General features: G+C 33.7%; 2 protein-coding genes across 2 annotated transcripts in view; both read right to left on the bottom strand.

Annotated features, from left to right (window-relative positions):
• The window catches only part of LOC125848016 (ubiquitin-conjugating enzyme E2 2-like), a 125201-nt gene that overhangs the window by 15690 nt on the left and 91809 nt on the right, over window positions 1-17702 (bottom strand). The window lies entirely within an intron of this gene.
• Window positions 11817-15192, bottom strand: LOC125848014 (plant cysteine oxidase 2). The gene is made up of 5 exons (XM_049527787.1): window positions 14806-15192; window positions 13564-13682; window positions 13240-13405; window positions 12766-12984; window positions 11817-12352 (listed from the first exon to the last, which is right to left on the bottom strand). Exons 1-5 carry the CDS (start codon window positions 14990-14992, stop codon window positions 12234-12236), a joined length of 810 nt encoding a protein of 269 aa, XP_049383744.1. The 5' UTR covers window positions 14993-15192; the 3' UTR covers window positions 11817-12233.

Here is a 17702-nt window from a genome sequence, read left to right as displayed (position 1 = left end):
GCTTGGAAAAGGACCCAAGATAACATCTCAAATTATTCTAAATAGAGGAATAGAAAGAAAAAAAAACCTGGTCAACAGAGGAACAAGCAGAAGAAGAGACCTGGCAACAGAGAAACTGGCAGAAGAAGGGACCTGGTCGTGCTCCTGGTCCTAAGTTGAAGAAAATCAGTCTGCCTCACTGGACAAAGAATTTTCTTATCACTCAGTTATCTGCTTAGTGGGAACTCCGTCTCTAATGGGTTCCCAAGGCTAACAAATAATTTGCTATGCAAGTGAGAAGAGGTAGCATCAGTCAATGTGGTTTATGAATAAGTGGATGCTCAAAGCACATGACTGTGAAAATTACAAAACTTCCTCTCTCTCAGGGCACTTCAAGGTGGAGGTGTCTCATTTGGCGATGGCAAGAAAGGGTATATTTTTATGGGGGCAGACATGTTTGGGAAATCTATGGAACACACTATTGAGGATGTGTATTATATCAGTGGTTGAAGTACAATCTTTCAAGTGTTTCATAGATGTGTGATGAATGAAATAAAGTTAAGTTCTTATCAGAAAGAACGTGTGGTCACAAACTTGTTGTTTTGGGTGATGATTTTGATAGAAAAGAGATGCAAGAACATGTAGATTGCTGATCTGATTACTGCTCATTGAGATAGTCTCACTTGCCTTAGTATTCAACGTGAGAATGTTGAGGTATGACCTGAGAGACGTGCTCTTGTGAATATTTCTTTACTGCATAAACTTGTGTCAAGGAACCTGGTCCCCAGTCTGCACAAAATGAAATTTATAGATTACAAAGGTTGTGACGCTGGTATTAAAGAGAAGAAGATCAGACCATCCTTCAAGTGGAATATGCAGACTTTTAATCTTCTAAAGAACTTTTGGCTGAAGTGGTGAATACTACATGTTTTGTGACCAAAATGATGATATTGAGAAGGTTGATCTCAATATTGATGAAACAATAGTTGAGGTAAACTCTTCCTCCACCAAGGCTTATCGGGTGTATAAAAAGGTGGTCATGTGATTTTTGACGAGTCTGGAAGAATTGAGAAGTTGCAAAAGAAATGAGATTCTTAGATGGAAGGGCTGCTTTGGATTCAGAGAAACGGTTTAAATAGTAAGCTTGCTGAAGAACATCCTCTTCATGAATCTAGCAATCTCAAGGAAGTTGATGCAGATTATGAACCTGACGAGGGACCTGGTCCTGTAGGCAGTGTTGTACAAAGATGATGTAGTTCAAACTGATAATGTGAATTCTAAAGGTGAGAATGAAGAAGTTGATCAAGCTCAGTTTGAAAGAAGCAAAGTATGACACTCGGTTCCTCAACAAGTTGATAGGTTGTCCAAGTTCCTCTTCAACGATGGCTTCAAAAGAGATAAAATTGTCAAAACCCTCTTTCTGAAATCATAAGGAAAGGAATTGTTGATCATTCAAGTGTATATCAATGATGTCATCTTTGGAGCAACCTTTTGAATTGTTGTGTGAAGAGTTTGCCGCATTCATGGGTAGTAAGTTCTAAATGAGCACGATGGGAGATTTCTTCTTAGAGCTACAGATTCAGCTAACCTTTAAAGGTACCCACAGTTGTCCAAAAAAGTACATCAATGAGTTGCTCAAATGGCTTAACATACTTGAAGTCAAGACAATGATAAAAAAGGGTAATGTCATCATGAAGTTTAGCAAAATGGAAGATCAAGTGGCTGACATCTTCACTGAAGCCCTAAGCAAGGACCAGTTGTATACTCTCATAGGAACTTAGCTACAAAGAAGAATATAACATAGCGTTCAAGGCAATTGATGTCTGATCAAAGACAGGGACCTGGTACCAGTTCAGAGAAGCTGTTGAAAAAGTTTCATGCTATGGATGCCTAGACAATTCATACTCCCATAGGCACTAACTTGAAGCTGGATGCTGATGAGCCTGGTTCAGAGATTCCATTCTTGCACAAAGGAATCATATTTGAAGGCTGTTGAGAAAATCTTAAGACATTTGAAGAAGACAGGGGACCCGGTCCCATTCTGTCCATTAGGAGTTTTTGATTTGGAGTACATGGTGATGTTAATTATGCTGGGCATCAAGTTGATGGAAAGAGTACCACAGAAGTAACTTATGTTATAAGTTGATATCTCACTCATGGGGAACTAAAATGCAAGATTCCGTTGCTCTTTCATCAACTGAGGCAGAGAATGTAGCAAGTGCAGCTTGATGGGCTAAATCTTGTGGATCAAGTAGCAACTTGAAACTATTAGAAGACCTGACCAAGATAATCAAACTAAAGTTTGCAATGCTGAAACATTTTTTAATGGATTTTGCTTGAAGCAATCAACTCTCTCATGACTATGCAATGGCAGCAGGTATCCTTGTTTTTATGTTATGTATGTTTTAGCAAGTTCAGTCTCATACCTTTTGTAAGTATACACATGGAAAAAGGGCTGAAGAAAAAGGGAGGTCAAGACAGATCTAGGCAATCACATTCAAACTAAGAGAGGGACCTAGCCCGTTCTCGAAGGTTAGCACTCTTAACATTGCAGTTTGAATTATGCATGTGAACCGTTGTAATTGCCACATGTCTGTCATTTAGGTATCTGACTGTTGTTCCTTATTCCTCTTTTTCTATCGAACCTAAGTGGGCATTGTTCTAATTTTAATTTGTAATCATATTTGCAATGGTTTAATGGATGATCTTTTATTTATGAATGAAAATGTCTTGCTTCTACTGGTTTGTCTCATTACTTTATTTATTTTTACTCATGCTTAGTGTTGCCCAAGTGGCCATGAATTTACTTGAACTGCATTTCTGGCAACTTGGTTTACTGTTTTAACCTTTTTTTTATGATGTCAAAAGGGGGAAAATTGTTAAGGTATGATATCAATGATGTTAGCTACTTTGAAGAAGAAATGGTCATGCAGACAGGGGGAATAAATGCTAGCTACTTGAAGAGATATGGTCATGCCGATAGAAGGAATAAATGTTAGCTATTTGAAGAGGACATGGTTGTTGCGGTCTAATCGCACACGCAAGTGCACGTGATCGTACAAGTAATAAAGTGGCTCTTTTTGAGAGCCGGGTATTGTACCCACAGTGACTCACACTTAGAAACTATCAACTTCTCTACTTCTGAGTTAACCACAAATGTATTTCCAGATTTTAAAGAGTTGTTTATTTCTATTTCTAAATTTTTTAAAACAAAATGTAAATAACAAGATTCAATTTAACGGATTTCAAACAATGATTTGGGAAAGATCCAGGGCTGCAGCTTCTATCAGGATTCACGCAATCAATATCATTTACATGGGTAATTATTAACTATCAAATCAATGAATTATAGGGTTAGATGTATGATCATGGTTTCCCGACCTCTAATCGCCTACGATAGATAACACCCTAACTACATCATTGAGCGGGGATAAAATGATTACCTACCGAGCATTAAGCTATCTTCCTGTATGGTGACCCAAACGAGGTTTCTAGGTATATTCCTATCCTAGAAACGAATCAACCCTAACTATTTAGAGTTCAACAAGCTCTTTATGCCCCACGCTCTATCCTCTTATTTCTCTCCGGAGTTCAATTCGGACAATAGATTTATTTCTATGGTGATCAATCATGAAATATGAAAAATAAGAATAGAAGAAAGATTCATGTGATAGTCAATAATAAACCCAACAAAAATTAATCAATTACAATCATCCTGCAGCCACAACCCTAGAACTAGGGTGTTTAGCTACTCATAGTTCAAGGATCAATCATACAATGGTTATGAATTATCAAACGACTAAAAGGAAAAGAGTTTAAGAAATAACCCTACAACTGAAGAAGACGTTCTTCCAAATCGTCCTCTTTTAAAACCCAGAAAAAAGATCCCTCATTAAATAAAATAAAGCCCTATTTCTACTAAAAGTCGAAACGGCCAAATTTGGTACTCAGGCGTGCGATGCCAACCAAATTTCAATTTCAAGATACTTTTGCCTTCTGCGCGACGCACGAGCAGCACGAGGCGTTCTGCCTCAAAATTGAATTTGCAACCCAAAATTTGTATCCCTACGCGTAATGCGGAGAGAACACATAAATGCCTTAGTGCATTTTCCTCAACTTCTTAGTTGTTCTCCTTTGACTCAAAATCTTCAGATTTCTTCCTTTATCCTTTTTTGTGCTCGTTTCTCCCATTAAGCATACTTACACAACTAATCATGTTGGTTAGCTCTAAATAAGCAAATGACTCGATAAGACTACAAACAAATACATTTTGAATTCAAACTAGGCGTAGATGCGGGCATAATTAGCATTCTAGGCATATAAATATGCCTAAGATCAATGGTCATGCAGATAGGGGGAAGAAGTTGAACATGTTTGTCATCATCAAAAAGGGGGAAAATGCTATTTTGATGATTTGACAAACTTTAGGGATAATGAAACTCCAGTTACCTGAAGAGTTCTTGTTGATAGGAGGAACTGATGAATAAGTCTGTTATCATCAAAAAAAGAGAAAATGTTATTTTGAAGCTAATGCTAAGTTTTGATGATTTAAAAAACTTAGAGATCAAACAAGGAACTTGATCCTTGTTATTGAGACTGATGACAGTGAAATGAATGAAGTGAGGAATATTTGTGTGTAATCATCAAAAAGGGGGAAAATGTAATATTCTAGGTGTTTTGATGATCCTCACAAATGTAGGGACTTGGTCCCTGGCAGAGTGCTCTCGTCCAGATTCAAATAGGGTATAACTATAAAGCTGTCATGTCAGGTGGTAGGTGAAAAATGCAGTGTACTGCACTAACAGGAAGAGCGGACGAGACTGTCTGGTTCAGTGTCTCACAAATGCAGAGACCTGGTCCCTGGTCGAGTTCTATCGTCCAGATCTATAATGAGGTACAACTGTAAAGTTGTCGTATCAGAAATTGGTGAGGCGTCAGCGTACTACACCAATCAGAATGGACGAGGTTGTTTGTCCAATGGTTAATAACTCTTTATGGTTGATATTTTCAACATGACAAACAACATATTACGTTCATGCATTCAAAAAGGAAGAGAGCCAGCCAACCAGCCTTTCAAGAACTCACAAAGAACTTTGCAAGGGACCTAGTCCCTACAAGATTTCATATATAAAAAGACGACAAGAAAGCCTGTCAGAAAAGTTGTCACCTCTGATGTGATAGGTGCATAACTTTTTTGAACAACAGGCTCTCAACCAATGGGCGGTCCCAAGGAGTTTGTGTTGATTTTATATAGTCTCTCCTCCAAAAACACAACTCAAGATTTGGCAAACAAAAATTTGGACTTTCTCTAAAAATTCATAAGCTTGAAAAGAAGGCCATCTTCAAGGAAGAACATTGCTCAACTCAACAAAAGGACCTGATAGAGTGAAGAAGAGTCTTTGTTGTATTTTGAGCTTTGTGTCTTATGTGCTTATCTTGTAAATTTATTCCTACGTTATAAAGGAATTAGATCATTGTGTTGGTTCGGTTTAGAAAGTCTAAATCAGTCAAGTTGAGTAGTTTAGTGGGCAACATTGTTTGTTGCTTAGTTGAATTCTAAATCATCTAAGGGTTAGGTGGTTTAGTGGGCAACATTGTTGTTGCTTAGTTAAAGTTTAAATCGTCCAGAGGGTGGTGGTTTAGTGGGCAACCTGTGTGTTGCTTAGTTGAAGTCTAAGTTATCTAAGAGGTAGGTAGCTTAGTGGGCAGTGTGGTATCTGCTTAGGCTCGATTAAGTAATCGTTGTATTACTTAGTGTGAGATTATGAGGTTAATCTCATTGTTGTGGTGTAAACTGTGTTTTACTTTTGCTTTGAGAAGATCAGTGAAAGCAGTTTGAAATGTCCTGTGTGACAGGTCGTGGTTTTACTCTCTTGAGCAAGGAGGTTTCCACGTAAAACACTTGTGCAGATCTTACTTCCAGTTGTTTACTTTCTACATATATTTTAGTCACTGTTCTTGCTGAGTCAAGGGACCTGGTCCTTGACTGATAGTGGACGCATACATTCCAACAATATTTTTACTGTCGATATTGTGCTATAATCTTCATTAAATACAACCAAAAAACACAATAATTTACTTATTTATCTACATCCTTTAAGAGTTCAAATTAAAAACATTGTTCTGTATGATAGGTTTACATGCATACCAATTTGAACTCCAACCAAGTACAAAAATATTAGCTAAAGAAATAACAAGAATTAACTACCTGTCATCATAATTAATAATTAATAAGAAGGAAGAAAGAAACTCCAAAACTTTATACATATTATTAATATTAATAATTATTAAAGATATGATGCATCTAATCAAACAAATTAAAACCCTAGACCTTAAACACTCAAAAGTCAAATCTTAAAACTCTTATTTCGTTTTCTAGCATAAGTTGCGAAGCACACACAGACTAATTAAATTATTTTAACACCAACATTTGGCAAACCACTCCAAAATTTAAATGCTATAATAGTATAGTGACGATACCCACAAATTAAGACAAAAAATATTGATTTTGGTAAATTAAAGGTGGTGATTGATCTCACTTAATGAATCCAAGTCTTGCTGGTACTATCAGTTGGTAACAAGAAAATTAGTATTATTTAAAAGTGGTCAATGTGTGGGAACTAATTAATTTTTAAGATAAAAATATCTGTGTATTCATTGTCTTTTCATAAAATTAGATATTTTATGTATATATTTTTTAAAATTAATAAAATATTATCTATTTATATTATGCTATAAGAAGGCTAAATAAGACATTTGATTAAATATTGAGTTGTATTTTATATTCATGTTTTATAAATTTTAAATTCGTCTCTGAATGCAATTTTTTCAAAAAGTTGATGCATGACAACTAATTAAATTAGAGACGGTGTTACTATTCACAACTAGAAAATTTCTAATCTCTCATCACATTTATCAAACTTCAATTGAATGGGAAAGGATGTTTGGATCAATAAATTAGGATTTAGGAGTAGTTAATATATGTTGGTCACATCCAACTTATAATATTTCAAACTTTAAATATTTTTAATTTAATAATAATTTTTACTTTTTATAGTTTGTATTAGGGATGAACAAAATCGAATCGAAAACTGCAAATTGAGAAAAAAGTTTGACTAGTGATTTTGTTTGAATTGGAAAAAAAAGTGATTATACTTGAGTTGGTTTAGTTTTAACTTTAAAAAGTCAATCTCAGACCAAACCAACCCGACAATATATATTATATTTATACGTTGATGAATCAAGAAAGGGAAAACAATCCTGCTAGAATCCGATTGAAGATACGTTTCAATATAATCATCTAATTAGTGCATACATTAAGGCCAAGTTGAATTTTTCAAATGAATTTGGGTCAATGATTTAGATTAGACATTAAGTAGAGGACCTGGACAGAAAATTAAAAAAATAGTATTTCAACTGAGGATGATTACTTAAGCATCTAATTAGAAATTAAGAGGAGTTGACTGTAGGAAAATGAAATTTTAGAAAAATTAAAAAGAAGAAAAGCAAATAAGACTGATTATGAGTTTTGACCTGAAGCCATGACATTTCATGGAACCAACCCTTACTATTTTTTTAATTGTTTTTATTGGAAGCAATATTATGGTAATAAATTCAGATTATTTAAAATAATTGGGACATTAATTATTAACATGTGTAAGTGTGATTGAGTGGAAGATTATATCAGTTGAAGAAGGAGGACATAATTTTAATGTTACAAAGTTTCCCCTTATAAATACTTTCTTAACCAAATTTAAATGATTTTCACATTTTTTAAGGAAATTTCACAAATAGCCACTAAAAATTACTACTTAATTAGGCTCCATAGTTATAGTTTGCTAATTAAGATTCGAAGTATATGTAGGAGGGAGGAGAGAGGAGAGAGACTAGCAAGGTTAGGAGAGGGAGGAGAGAGGCGAGGGAGAAAGGGCAAAGAGTGGAGAGATGTGAATTGTATTTGTATATCTGTAGAATTGTATATGTATATCTGTCAATAATTGTATATATGTAACTGATATACATGTTATTTGTATATTTGGTGAGGGAGATTGGGAGAGGGAAGAGAGAGGCGAGCAAGAGAGGGCAGAGAGTGGAGAGAGATGAATTGTATTTATATATTTGTCATATAATTGTATATGTATATGTATAATTTGTATTTGTACATGTATATGTGTAATTTGTATTTGTATATGTATATGTATATGAGATGAGAGTGTAGAGAATAGCAGAAGAAAAATATAATCGGAGAACCCTTCTGCTAGCCCAAGATCGTTAACTAAGATTGGAAGATTCAACTAAAGAAGAGGAAGCTAGAAAGGAGAACTTATTTATGGAAGAAGACTATTTTATTTAGGTTGTTCTTAGGTTGTCTTGGGTTGCTTACAAATGTACACGACCACCCATATTTATACTTGTTCATGGATGGTTCTAGAAATTCTTCTAGATACTTCTACAAAAAAAATTCTAGTGAACTTTATCTTCTAGATATTTAGATATTTTTTAAGATAATTATCCTAGATATTATCCTACACTATTCTAGAAACATTACTTGAACAATCTATCATATTCCCAAAAAATCAACTTTAACTTTTTCACGCTCCCCCTTAAAGTGATTTTTTGAAAACTATCCCACACTTGTCACGGAAGAACTCAAACGAAGCTTTGAGCTACGTCTTGGTGAAAATCTCAATATTTTCTTCCGAAATCCTCTTTCTTCTTCAAATGATAAAGATTTTTCATCGTCAGTTGATCCATGTAGATTATCTCCTTGTTGAGTTCTCAAACTCCCCCTTTCTCTTAACTTCTCAACAATTATATTATCCAGAAATGCACTACAAATTTCCCGTGAAGTCTCAACACCAACATAAGATCCTCTGTCATATTCTCTTATTATCTCCTCGATAGATTTTTTGGCAGCTTCAGAACTTTCAAAAATCATATCGTTTGTCTTTGAGACTTCAATATCAACTTCTTCCTCTATTTGATATTCATCATCTACATTTGCTTCCAATATTTGACCAAAGTCAAAGATTGACCTTAATATGGCTGACGATTGATCAGAGACTTCAACTTCCCATACATCTTCCCCAATACTTTCTCCATAAAGGTCACGATCGGTATATGTAGCTCCAGATACTGCTTGTTCATAATTTATTTTCTTGATTTCTTCGATAGAAACTACCATATCACCAGCATGAACATCTTCAAGAGTTTCTTGCTTCATGTCGATGATATCAGTGTCTTGCTTTTCCACGTGATTGGCTATATTATATTCTAGATCCTTGATCAAGTCTTCTTCAAGGTTGATGGAAACCATAGCATCTATTGCTCGAGCCTCAACTACTAAACAATTTTCCCAGTAATTTTCCAAGCCTTCTTCTTCTTCAGCAATTTTTTGAGCCAAATTGCTCTCCTTGGCTCGACAATATCTTTTAATATGTCCTACTTCACCACAATGATAACATCTGAGAGGCTTCTTACCGTAATAGTTAGAAGACTCTTCATTCTTTCCAGGCAAGCTCGAACTACCCGAGGATCGAAAGTGCGACATAACTCTTGATTTTCCTTTAAAGTTTCTCTTGTCGGCTACAAGAGCATCTCCTTCTCCTTCTTTGACAAACACACTAGCCAACTGCTTGGCTAGTAATTCCTGTGATGACAACAAATTTTCAAACTTCTCCAAGGATGGTTGTTGAGCCCATTCTTGAATCGACATCACAAACGGAATATATTCAGGCTTCAAATCACGAATGACAATTCTTCTAATTCGTGCTTTCGAGATAGCCTCTTCCGAATTCAACAAGGATATCTCAGAACATAAGTTCTTAATTTTAAAAAAATACTCGGCAATAGAAAGATTACCTTGAATAGTGTTGGCCAATTTATTTTCCAATATCTGCAACCGAGCTTTATTCTTCTTGTTGAACAAGCGATCGAGGGTCCTTCATATTTCATGAGCTGATTTACACTTTATAATGTGATCAAATTAATCGGAGGAGATTGTCCTATTCAGAATGAACTCTGCCTTCACATTAATCTGCTTCCACTTCTTGTACGCACTACTATTTTCCGGTCTGTCAGCAGGAGGTCTTGTGTTATTCCCATTAACAACATCCCACAAATCCTCTCCCACAAGGTATGATTTCATACATATCTTCCATACCTTGTAATTGGACTGATTCAACAACTCCATCCCCAGTCCATTAACACGACCGCTAAAATCCAGATAGACAAACCAGTTGAATCAACCACCAACCCGCTCTTGAAATAACACCCACAAGCCAATCCACGACTATGGATGGCTTTGATACCATGTAGAGAATAGCATAAGAAAAGTATAATCGGAGAACCCTTCTGCTAGCCCAAGATCGTTAATTAAGATCGGAAGATTCAACTAAAGAAGAGGAAGCTAGAAAGGAGAACTTATTTATGGAAGAAGACTATTTTATTTAGGTTGTTCTTAGGTTGTCTTGGGTTGCTTACAAATGTACAAGACCACCCATATTTATACTTGTTCATGGATGGTTCTAGAAATTCTTCTAGATACTTCTACAAAAAAAATTCTAGTGAACTTTATCTTCTAGATATCTAGATATTTTTAAAGATAATTATCCTAGATATTATCCTACACTATTCTAGAAACATTACTAGAACAATCTATCATATTTCCAAAAAATCAACTTTAACTTTTTCACAGAGAGAGCTAGGTGAGAGAGTTATATAGGTGATCCCAACTAATTTGAGAGTGATACATATGTTTTTCTAATTTTGTAATTGCTGCAAATTCACCAAATATATGATCCTCTTAGGATAGTTGTATTGGGCAAGAAATAATTAACCCGTGAGATGAATGAAGGATATTTACCGAGGCTTTTTGTTGGAATAATCGGTTCGGAGGTGTGTCGGTGAAGTTCTTGTTATCGAGATCACATGAAAATTATCATCATTGGGAAAAATGTGAGAATTCGTGGGGGTGTTGATGATGTGGCAAAAAGACAAATATATCAGATATGTTTATACGTTATCCTGCATGCGACAACAAAGATATATATTAGCCGATAGTACCCAAGGCCCAAGGGGTTGAGTTCATGTTAAACACTACCCCATAAAATTAAATAGAGTTAAGGTTGTGTACATGATCGATTATCTATCGCCTAATAAGTCATAGCTCACCCTACTTAACTCATGCATACACATCCTTTCCACAATTGTTTCTAACATTATGGTTTAATTTTCTTCCTTAGCTGATCCTACCGACAGTACACTTCTTTTTATTTCTATCCATTCTGGTGCCCCAAAATCACGCGTTACAAAACCTATTTTGAAATGGCGCTCCCCACACAATTTTCTCTCAAACCCAAAACCTATGATTAAGAATACCAACAATACACTTTAAGTCTCAATGATCTTCACAGACAGTAGACTCAAATCTTCTACTTAGTTTTAATGCAGGACGTTGGGCTTATCATTCAAAGTAACATAGTTTTGAAAACAAAAAGAGAAGCTTCACACAACCGCACTACTAAGAAAAACTGGATTTAGCAACGAACAATTTTTGTAGCTAAGCTAAGTAGCAAAATCTATCGCTAATCCAACTTAGCTACGAGTAAAATAGTGACAGGGATGGACCAGCAACGAAGTTTTTAGCTAAATGCAGTGTTTTTTTAGTAGTTACATGAGTTATCACCATAAGTTCAAGCTGTAAAAATAGCTCAGGCAAAATTGCAAACAAAGCTGCATAGCTCGTACGATAGACCTATGGTAATCCAACCCTTCTACAAACTCCAAAAATGATTATGCAAGCTGCATAGCTTGTACATAGACCTAATGTAATCCAACCTTGCTGCAACCCCTTATGTGCATAATCGAAAAACCAAGTGTACGTATTGGATTGAGAGAAGATACGTACGTAGGAACCTACCATAAGTAGGTACTAACAAAAGACGGTAAACGACTCCCTTTCTTATCACGAGTCTTCTCAAACCAAAGGAAAACATTAGTTTATACATACAATTTTGAGAATACATACATTCTCAGTTCCTTCTTCCTTACAGGCCTGTTCCGATCTGTCTGAATATGTACATGTACATGAGCTCTTCGCGACAAAAAAAAAAAAAAAAAACTCCTCCTCCTAACTTTTATCCCTTTTGACTATTCATTCATCACCGGAAAGAGTAAAAAGTTGAGCAAAAAAAGAAAACCCTCTTTTTCTTCAACACAGGCTGCTTTGACCAATGAATTGATCCATTAGTTTACTACACTAAATTTGGTCCACTATACAGTGCTCCAGCTACAGTTAAGTCCTCAGGTTTCTCTCTCTCTTTGAGCCATGCATACTCACTTTGCTGTTCCTCTGGTACTGACAAGCCATTCACTGTACTTCCACAAGCAAAAAGACAGGAAAACAAGAATCTTAGAATTAGGATGGATAATGTCAGACAGACCAAAAAATATTCCATATTTAGAATGTCATTTCAAGTACAATCAATCAGTTGATTTACTATTATGGGAAAATGTCCATTCCAAGTATACTATACATATCCTGTACTTTGGAGAATCAAATCAAGGTACTTCTTTTACTAGTAACTAACAGAGTCAATTTGTTTGAGGACTTAAAGATAGTAAAATGGACTTTTGAATCTTGGATTGTTATTGCATTTTTTCTTTGTTCAATCGTTCTGGTTACGCCACTGATTGTATGTCAACTTAATAGGGTAAGAAGTTTATATTCTTGTCAACTGTCTAGTACACAAAAATTTAAATCAGTGGAAGTATACAGCATTATACCTGAGATGTTGGCAAAGGGGAAGTCACAGTAGTATTGGCAGTGGCGACCTTCAGGATCACAATAAGGTGGGCCAAGAACATCTAGTACGGCGCAGGCTGTCTTTGCTGTGAAGCAGTGCATATTACCTCCGTCAGCTGGATAGAGGATTGAAGTTTTGCAAGGAGCTTTAAACTTGGAATTCACCTTCAATTTTGCAAGACGCGGTCCTGTACAATCCCCTGCATCATTTAAGAACGAATGATTCTGTTACTCTTGACTTCATACAAGAGAAGTAAATACATAAATAGTTGATGTCTACTATTAATGTACGGAATATAGTTGGAAAATACATCAACAGTTGCATTCATAGATATTTGAAGTCTCAAATCTGAATTTATATAGATGACTTTTCCGGTGCAAATGCAAAAGATTTCATACCAGTTACCATTTTTAAAGTGTAAGTTAGCAAGATAAGCAATCTGAAGAGGACTTACAGTCAGAAATATTGGCATTTGGGGTAGTTGATTCAGGAAGGAGATTGTCCGCCCAATCATAAGACTTTATGTGCATTTTCCCAAAGAGAAGCTTGCTGAAAACCGTCATTCCAGGATGGTTATGAAGAGGAATAACTGCTTTTGGTGGTAAGCAAAAGATACCAATCTAACAAAATATGAACAAACTTTAAATCTTCAATCAAGAGGAAGAAGTGAAATAGCGATTTTAACTTCTATAAACTGACAATATATTGAAGAATTTAACTATTAAGTCACCTAAACAATATTAAATTTTAGGAAAGGTCGACCTAATTGGCTACATACCGAGAATTTGTCACATTCATGGAGATGCAAGTATGTTATTTTAGGAGGTCTATCTGATACTTTTGATTTGAAATATGACATATTTGGTCTTAAGCCAACATCTGCTTCAGTCATCTTATCTGTACAGAGGAAAATTGAGCAACTATTAATTAAAAGACTGTCAGATAAGGAAAAAAAAAAAAGCAAACAAAGGATTAGTCTTCATCTTTGTATATTGTACGAGTTATTTAATTTTGATGGAACGCGTAGAAAGCAGAAAAGGTAACGGTAAGAAATTCATCCGTACCATGACGAAGAGATTTAATGAAGTAAAATTATATGTTAACTGATCATGATTAAGTGATAACTGTGTATGTTCAAACACATGTCATGTCATGTACTCATTGAATTGGTGTAAACATCCTTTTAAGTTTTATGGACTAAAGTGCAGATACTTCCCAATTCCAAAAAAAGTTGTTCCTTTCTCAACCAACAAGACAATAATTTTGATGGACTAAAAGTGCAGATAAATTCAACCCAAATTCAGAAAATAATTTTAAACCAATTCAGCTAAAAAAGAAAAGCAGTTAGAATGAAGAAGAATTATCAAACATTTATACGTCACCCTTAAGAAGGACTTTATATAGTAACACATTACCTCAATGGGGAGGAAAACTATATGACAAATGTCAAGATCATGTACTACTAAATATAACATCCGCAACAAAAATAGTATAAAAAAAAGATAGAGAGAAATGAGAAAAAAAACGTGCAATTGTCAGTTTGTCACGAAGGTCTATCGGAAACAATTATCAAGATGATCACACACTTCAACTTCAACATAGTATTAAAGCAGGTAGAGGCTAGATCGAATCTCACCGCCACCCATATCAAAAAGAATTTTCACCTGCTTGGCCGTGAAAAGGAAAAGGAGATCACACACTTCAACACCTCACATACACACCACTCTCCTAGACCCTTTGTAGGATTATATTGCTATTTTGCAAGGAATTAATAATGGCAATGGCAGAGCAGTTTCCTCAATGCCAGATCATGCCTCGTTTTCTAAAAGTTGTACCTAAAAACACGCATTTGTTTCAACACTAACAGAATCGCTGCGGCAACATTTTATACACATGTTATACCAATAAAAAAAGTAGTAGAAATTAAACAAATAATGACGTCAAAGCAAAAGAAAAAGTTCAGCAAAAAAAAAAAAAACAATTACAGATTTATATATATTAAATAGAAAAAAAAACATACCCAAAACTGCCTTGACAAGTTCAACATTTTCCGGTGACGGCACAACGCCAGGTTTGCAATTAGCGAAAACCTGTTTGCAAGTTCCATAGAGTTTCTGAACCCTTGACACTCCTATTTTCCTCCGCTTCCTCTTCTTCTTCAACTCTCCGTTCTCGTTACCATTTCGATCGATTTTCTCCATCATCATAATCCAAATATTGAGTAATTCGAGAAAATCCAGAAAAAGAGCAGCACAATTTTACTGAACAGTATTGTACATGTGTGAGTTGCTTACAAATTATGAAATTTTACAAATCTCTGCTGCTGCTGCTGTGTTGTGCGTGAAGAATTATTTCAATGAAAAAAAGAGTAGAAAGTTGAGATGTATATAAATGGAGAATAGTGGATAGCGATGGGTGAGAGAGCTGCATAAGTATATATATATATATATATATATATATATATATTGTAGAAAATGAAAAGGAGTGGGAAAAATGAAAAACCAGGGGCCATTTTTCCAATGGGCTCTTCTAACAGTGGATTTTGATTTTCCTTTCTCCTTCCCCAAAAAAAAAAACACCAAATTGTATTTCACGCCCTATATTAGTTATTATTAGTAACATAAAACTAATTGTAGCCTTGTAGGTATTAGTAACATAAAAACTAATTGTAAGTATAATTTATACACACTATTAGTTATAAAGAAAATACTCCCTCCGTCCACAATTGTTTGGCAGGTATACTAAAAATAGATGTCCAAAATTAATTGTCAATTTAAACAATCAAGAAATAATTAGACACTTTTTTCCAATTCTGCCCTTAATGATTGTGTAATTCAATTGAAAAGTTATGTGAACTTTTGATATTCTTGATATAATAGGGTTATATTAGTCAAGTTACACCTTGTATTAAATTTTCCTTGAGGGATGTGCATGACCTTACCCTGACAAACAACTGTGGACGGAGGGAGTAGTTATTTATGTATTAATTAGATATATTAGTTATTTTAGTTTTTATTCTGTATAAAATAATATATATAAAATTCTTCCTAATTTATAGACTATGTATTATACTTGTGGAATTTTTAATTACACATCAAATACATTATTAATTTTATAATTTATACATATATTAAATATGTAAATTTACATAATAAATTAAATATAATATTAATTTTATTCATAAATAAATCACCTCCTAATTAACTATCAAAACTATAGTACTATTATTTATATAAAATTTTATGCCTATGTAACTCACTTTCAAACAATCGATCAAACGACTCCTTATATGTAACAATTTTTTGGTAGGCTTCCAATAGGATTTTTCAATTAAGGGCGGAGAGAGTTATGTTGGTTCCTTGCCATTGTCAAATTATTTTTTGTCTTTTACTTTTGCTATTTCAATTTATAGGTACAATTCGAATTTTGCAAGTTTAACTATAAAATTATACGGTTTTTGAAAAATATAAAATTTATATATATTTTATATATATATATATATATATATATATATATATATATATATATATATATATTACTAAATTATAAATAGTTAATAGTTTAAAATACTTCAAACTTTTAATTAGGTAGGTGATACTCCATAAGGCCTCCACGTGTAATTCATGTGATACTAAAAGAGTCCACCCGTCTATAAATACCTAATTCGCCATAAAATCCAACCAACAGTTTTGGGCTAACCACCCCTCACTTACACCTAGTTTGGATCGATGTCACTATTATATTGTGTTGTTAATTTTTGTTATTTAAATTTTATTGGATCGTATTATTTAAATATTATTATTTAGTAATGATGAAAAGCCTTATTTTATTTAATGATTAATCTAGTTACTTATTATTTAATAATTTTATCTTTTTTTATCATATCTTTTCACAATAGCTTAACTTCGTATTCAACCTTTCTCGTAAGTCTATAATTTAAATTATTGATGTATCATATTATGTAACGACGGAGAGCATATAATTAATCTATCCAAATGTTGTACTTAATTAAACAATATAATATGATACAATACAATACATTACAATACAAGTTAATATATTATGAAATAATACGTAACAACCATATCAAACAATGCGTAAAAATCAACTAATTGCATGCTTATACTATGTTTATTCACATTTACGTGTTGGATTTTATTTTTTCGAGAGTTAAATTGTATGAACTTTAATTAATATTTTAACATGTATTTTTCTATCATATTACTATAAAAAGAAATTATAATTTTTATATTTTTTTATATTTAAAATTTAGTATAAATTAACCTCTCCAAAAAGAAATGTGACAAGTAAAAGTAAAACTGAATCCAGGGAGTAATTTGGGGTGCAGATTTTCAGAAATTAATAACTTTCCTGCGCATTTTGTATTTATATTAAAAAAATTTATTGAATACATAAGAAATATTTGTTCAAAATTTAGTAATAAAGTAGTCCCTTTGTATAGTGATAGTGATGAAATTTGCTTAAGCTTTAATTTGTTCCCCTTCTATTCCTCCTGGACAGTTAAATTGATAACTCATTAAATTCAATTTTTGAATCATACCTTTTATTTTAATTGAAACAAAAATCTATATAGTATTAACATCACAAAAGTTTAGAGAAAAGAATGATAAATACGAAATATTTATTTTTTAATGGAAAAAATTTCAAAATGTTAATTTCTTGAAGCAAGAAAAGGGGTACAAATTAAAGTCAATTATCCTCTACCTCTTTATGGATTCACATTATGAAGTCCGGTCTTATTTCTTTTAAGCATTAAGCAATAAGTGTTACACCTAGATCTCTTTATGGAATTTATTTGTGCTTAACTTTTTAAGAAATTAAATAAATACTGTGGTTTGTAAAAAAAATTCTAAAGAAGCTACGTAATTTAATGATTTACCCTTAATTGACCAACGA

The sequence above is a fragment of the Solanum stenotomum genome, chromosome 12 (genome assembly GCF_019186545.1).
Source record: "Solanum stenotomum isolate F172 chromosome 12, ASM1918654v1, whole genome shotgun sequence".
NCBI classification, from domain to species: domain Eukaryota; kingdom Viridiplantae; phylum Streptophyta; class Magnoliopsida; order Solanales; family Solanaceae; genus Solanum; species Solanum stenotomum.
This window is presented reverse-complemented; position numbering and strand designations above follow the sequence as displayed.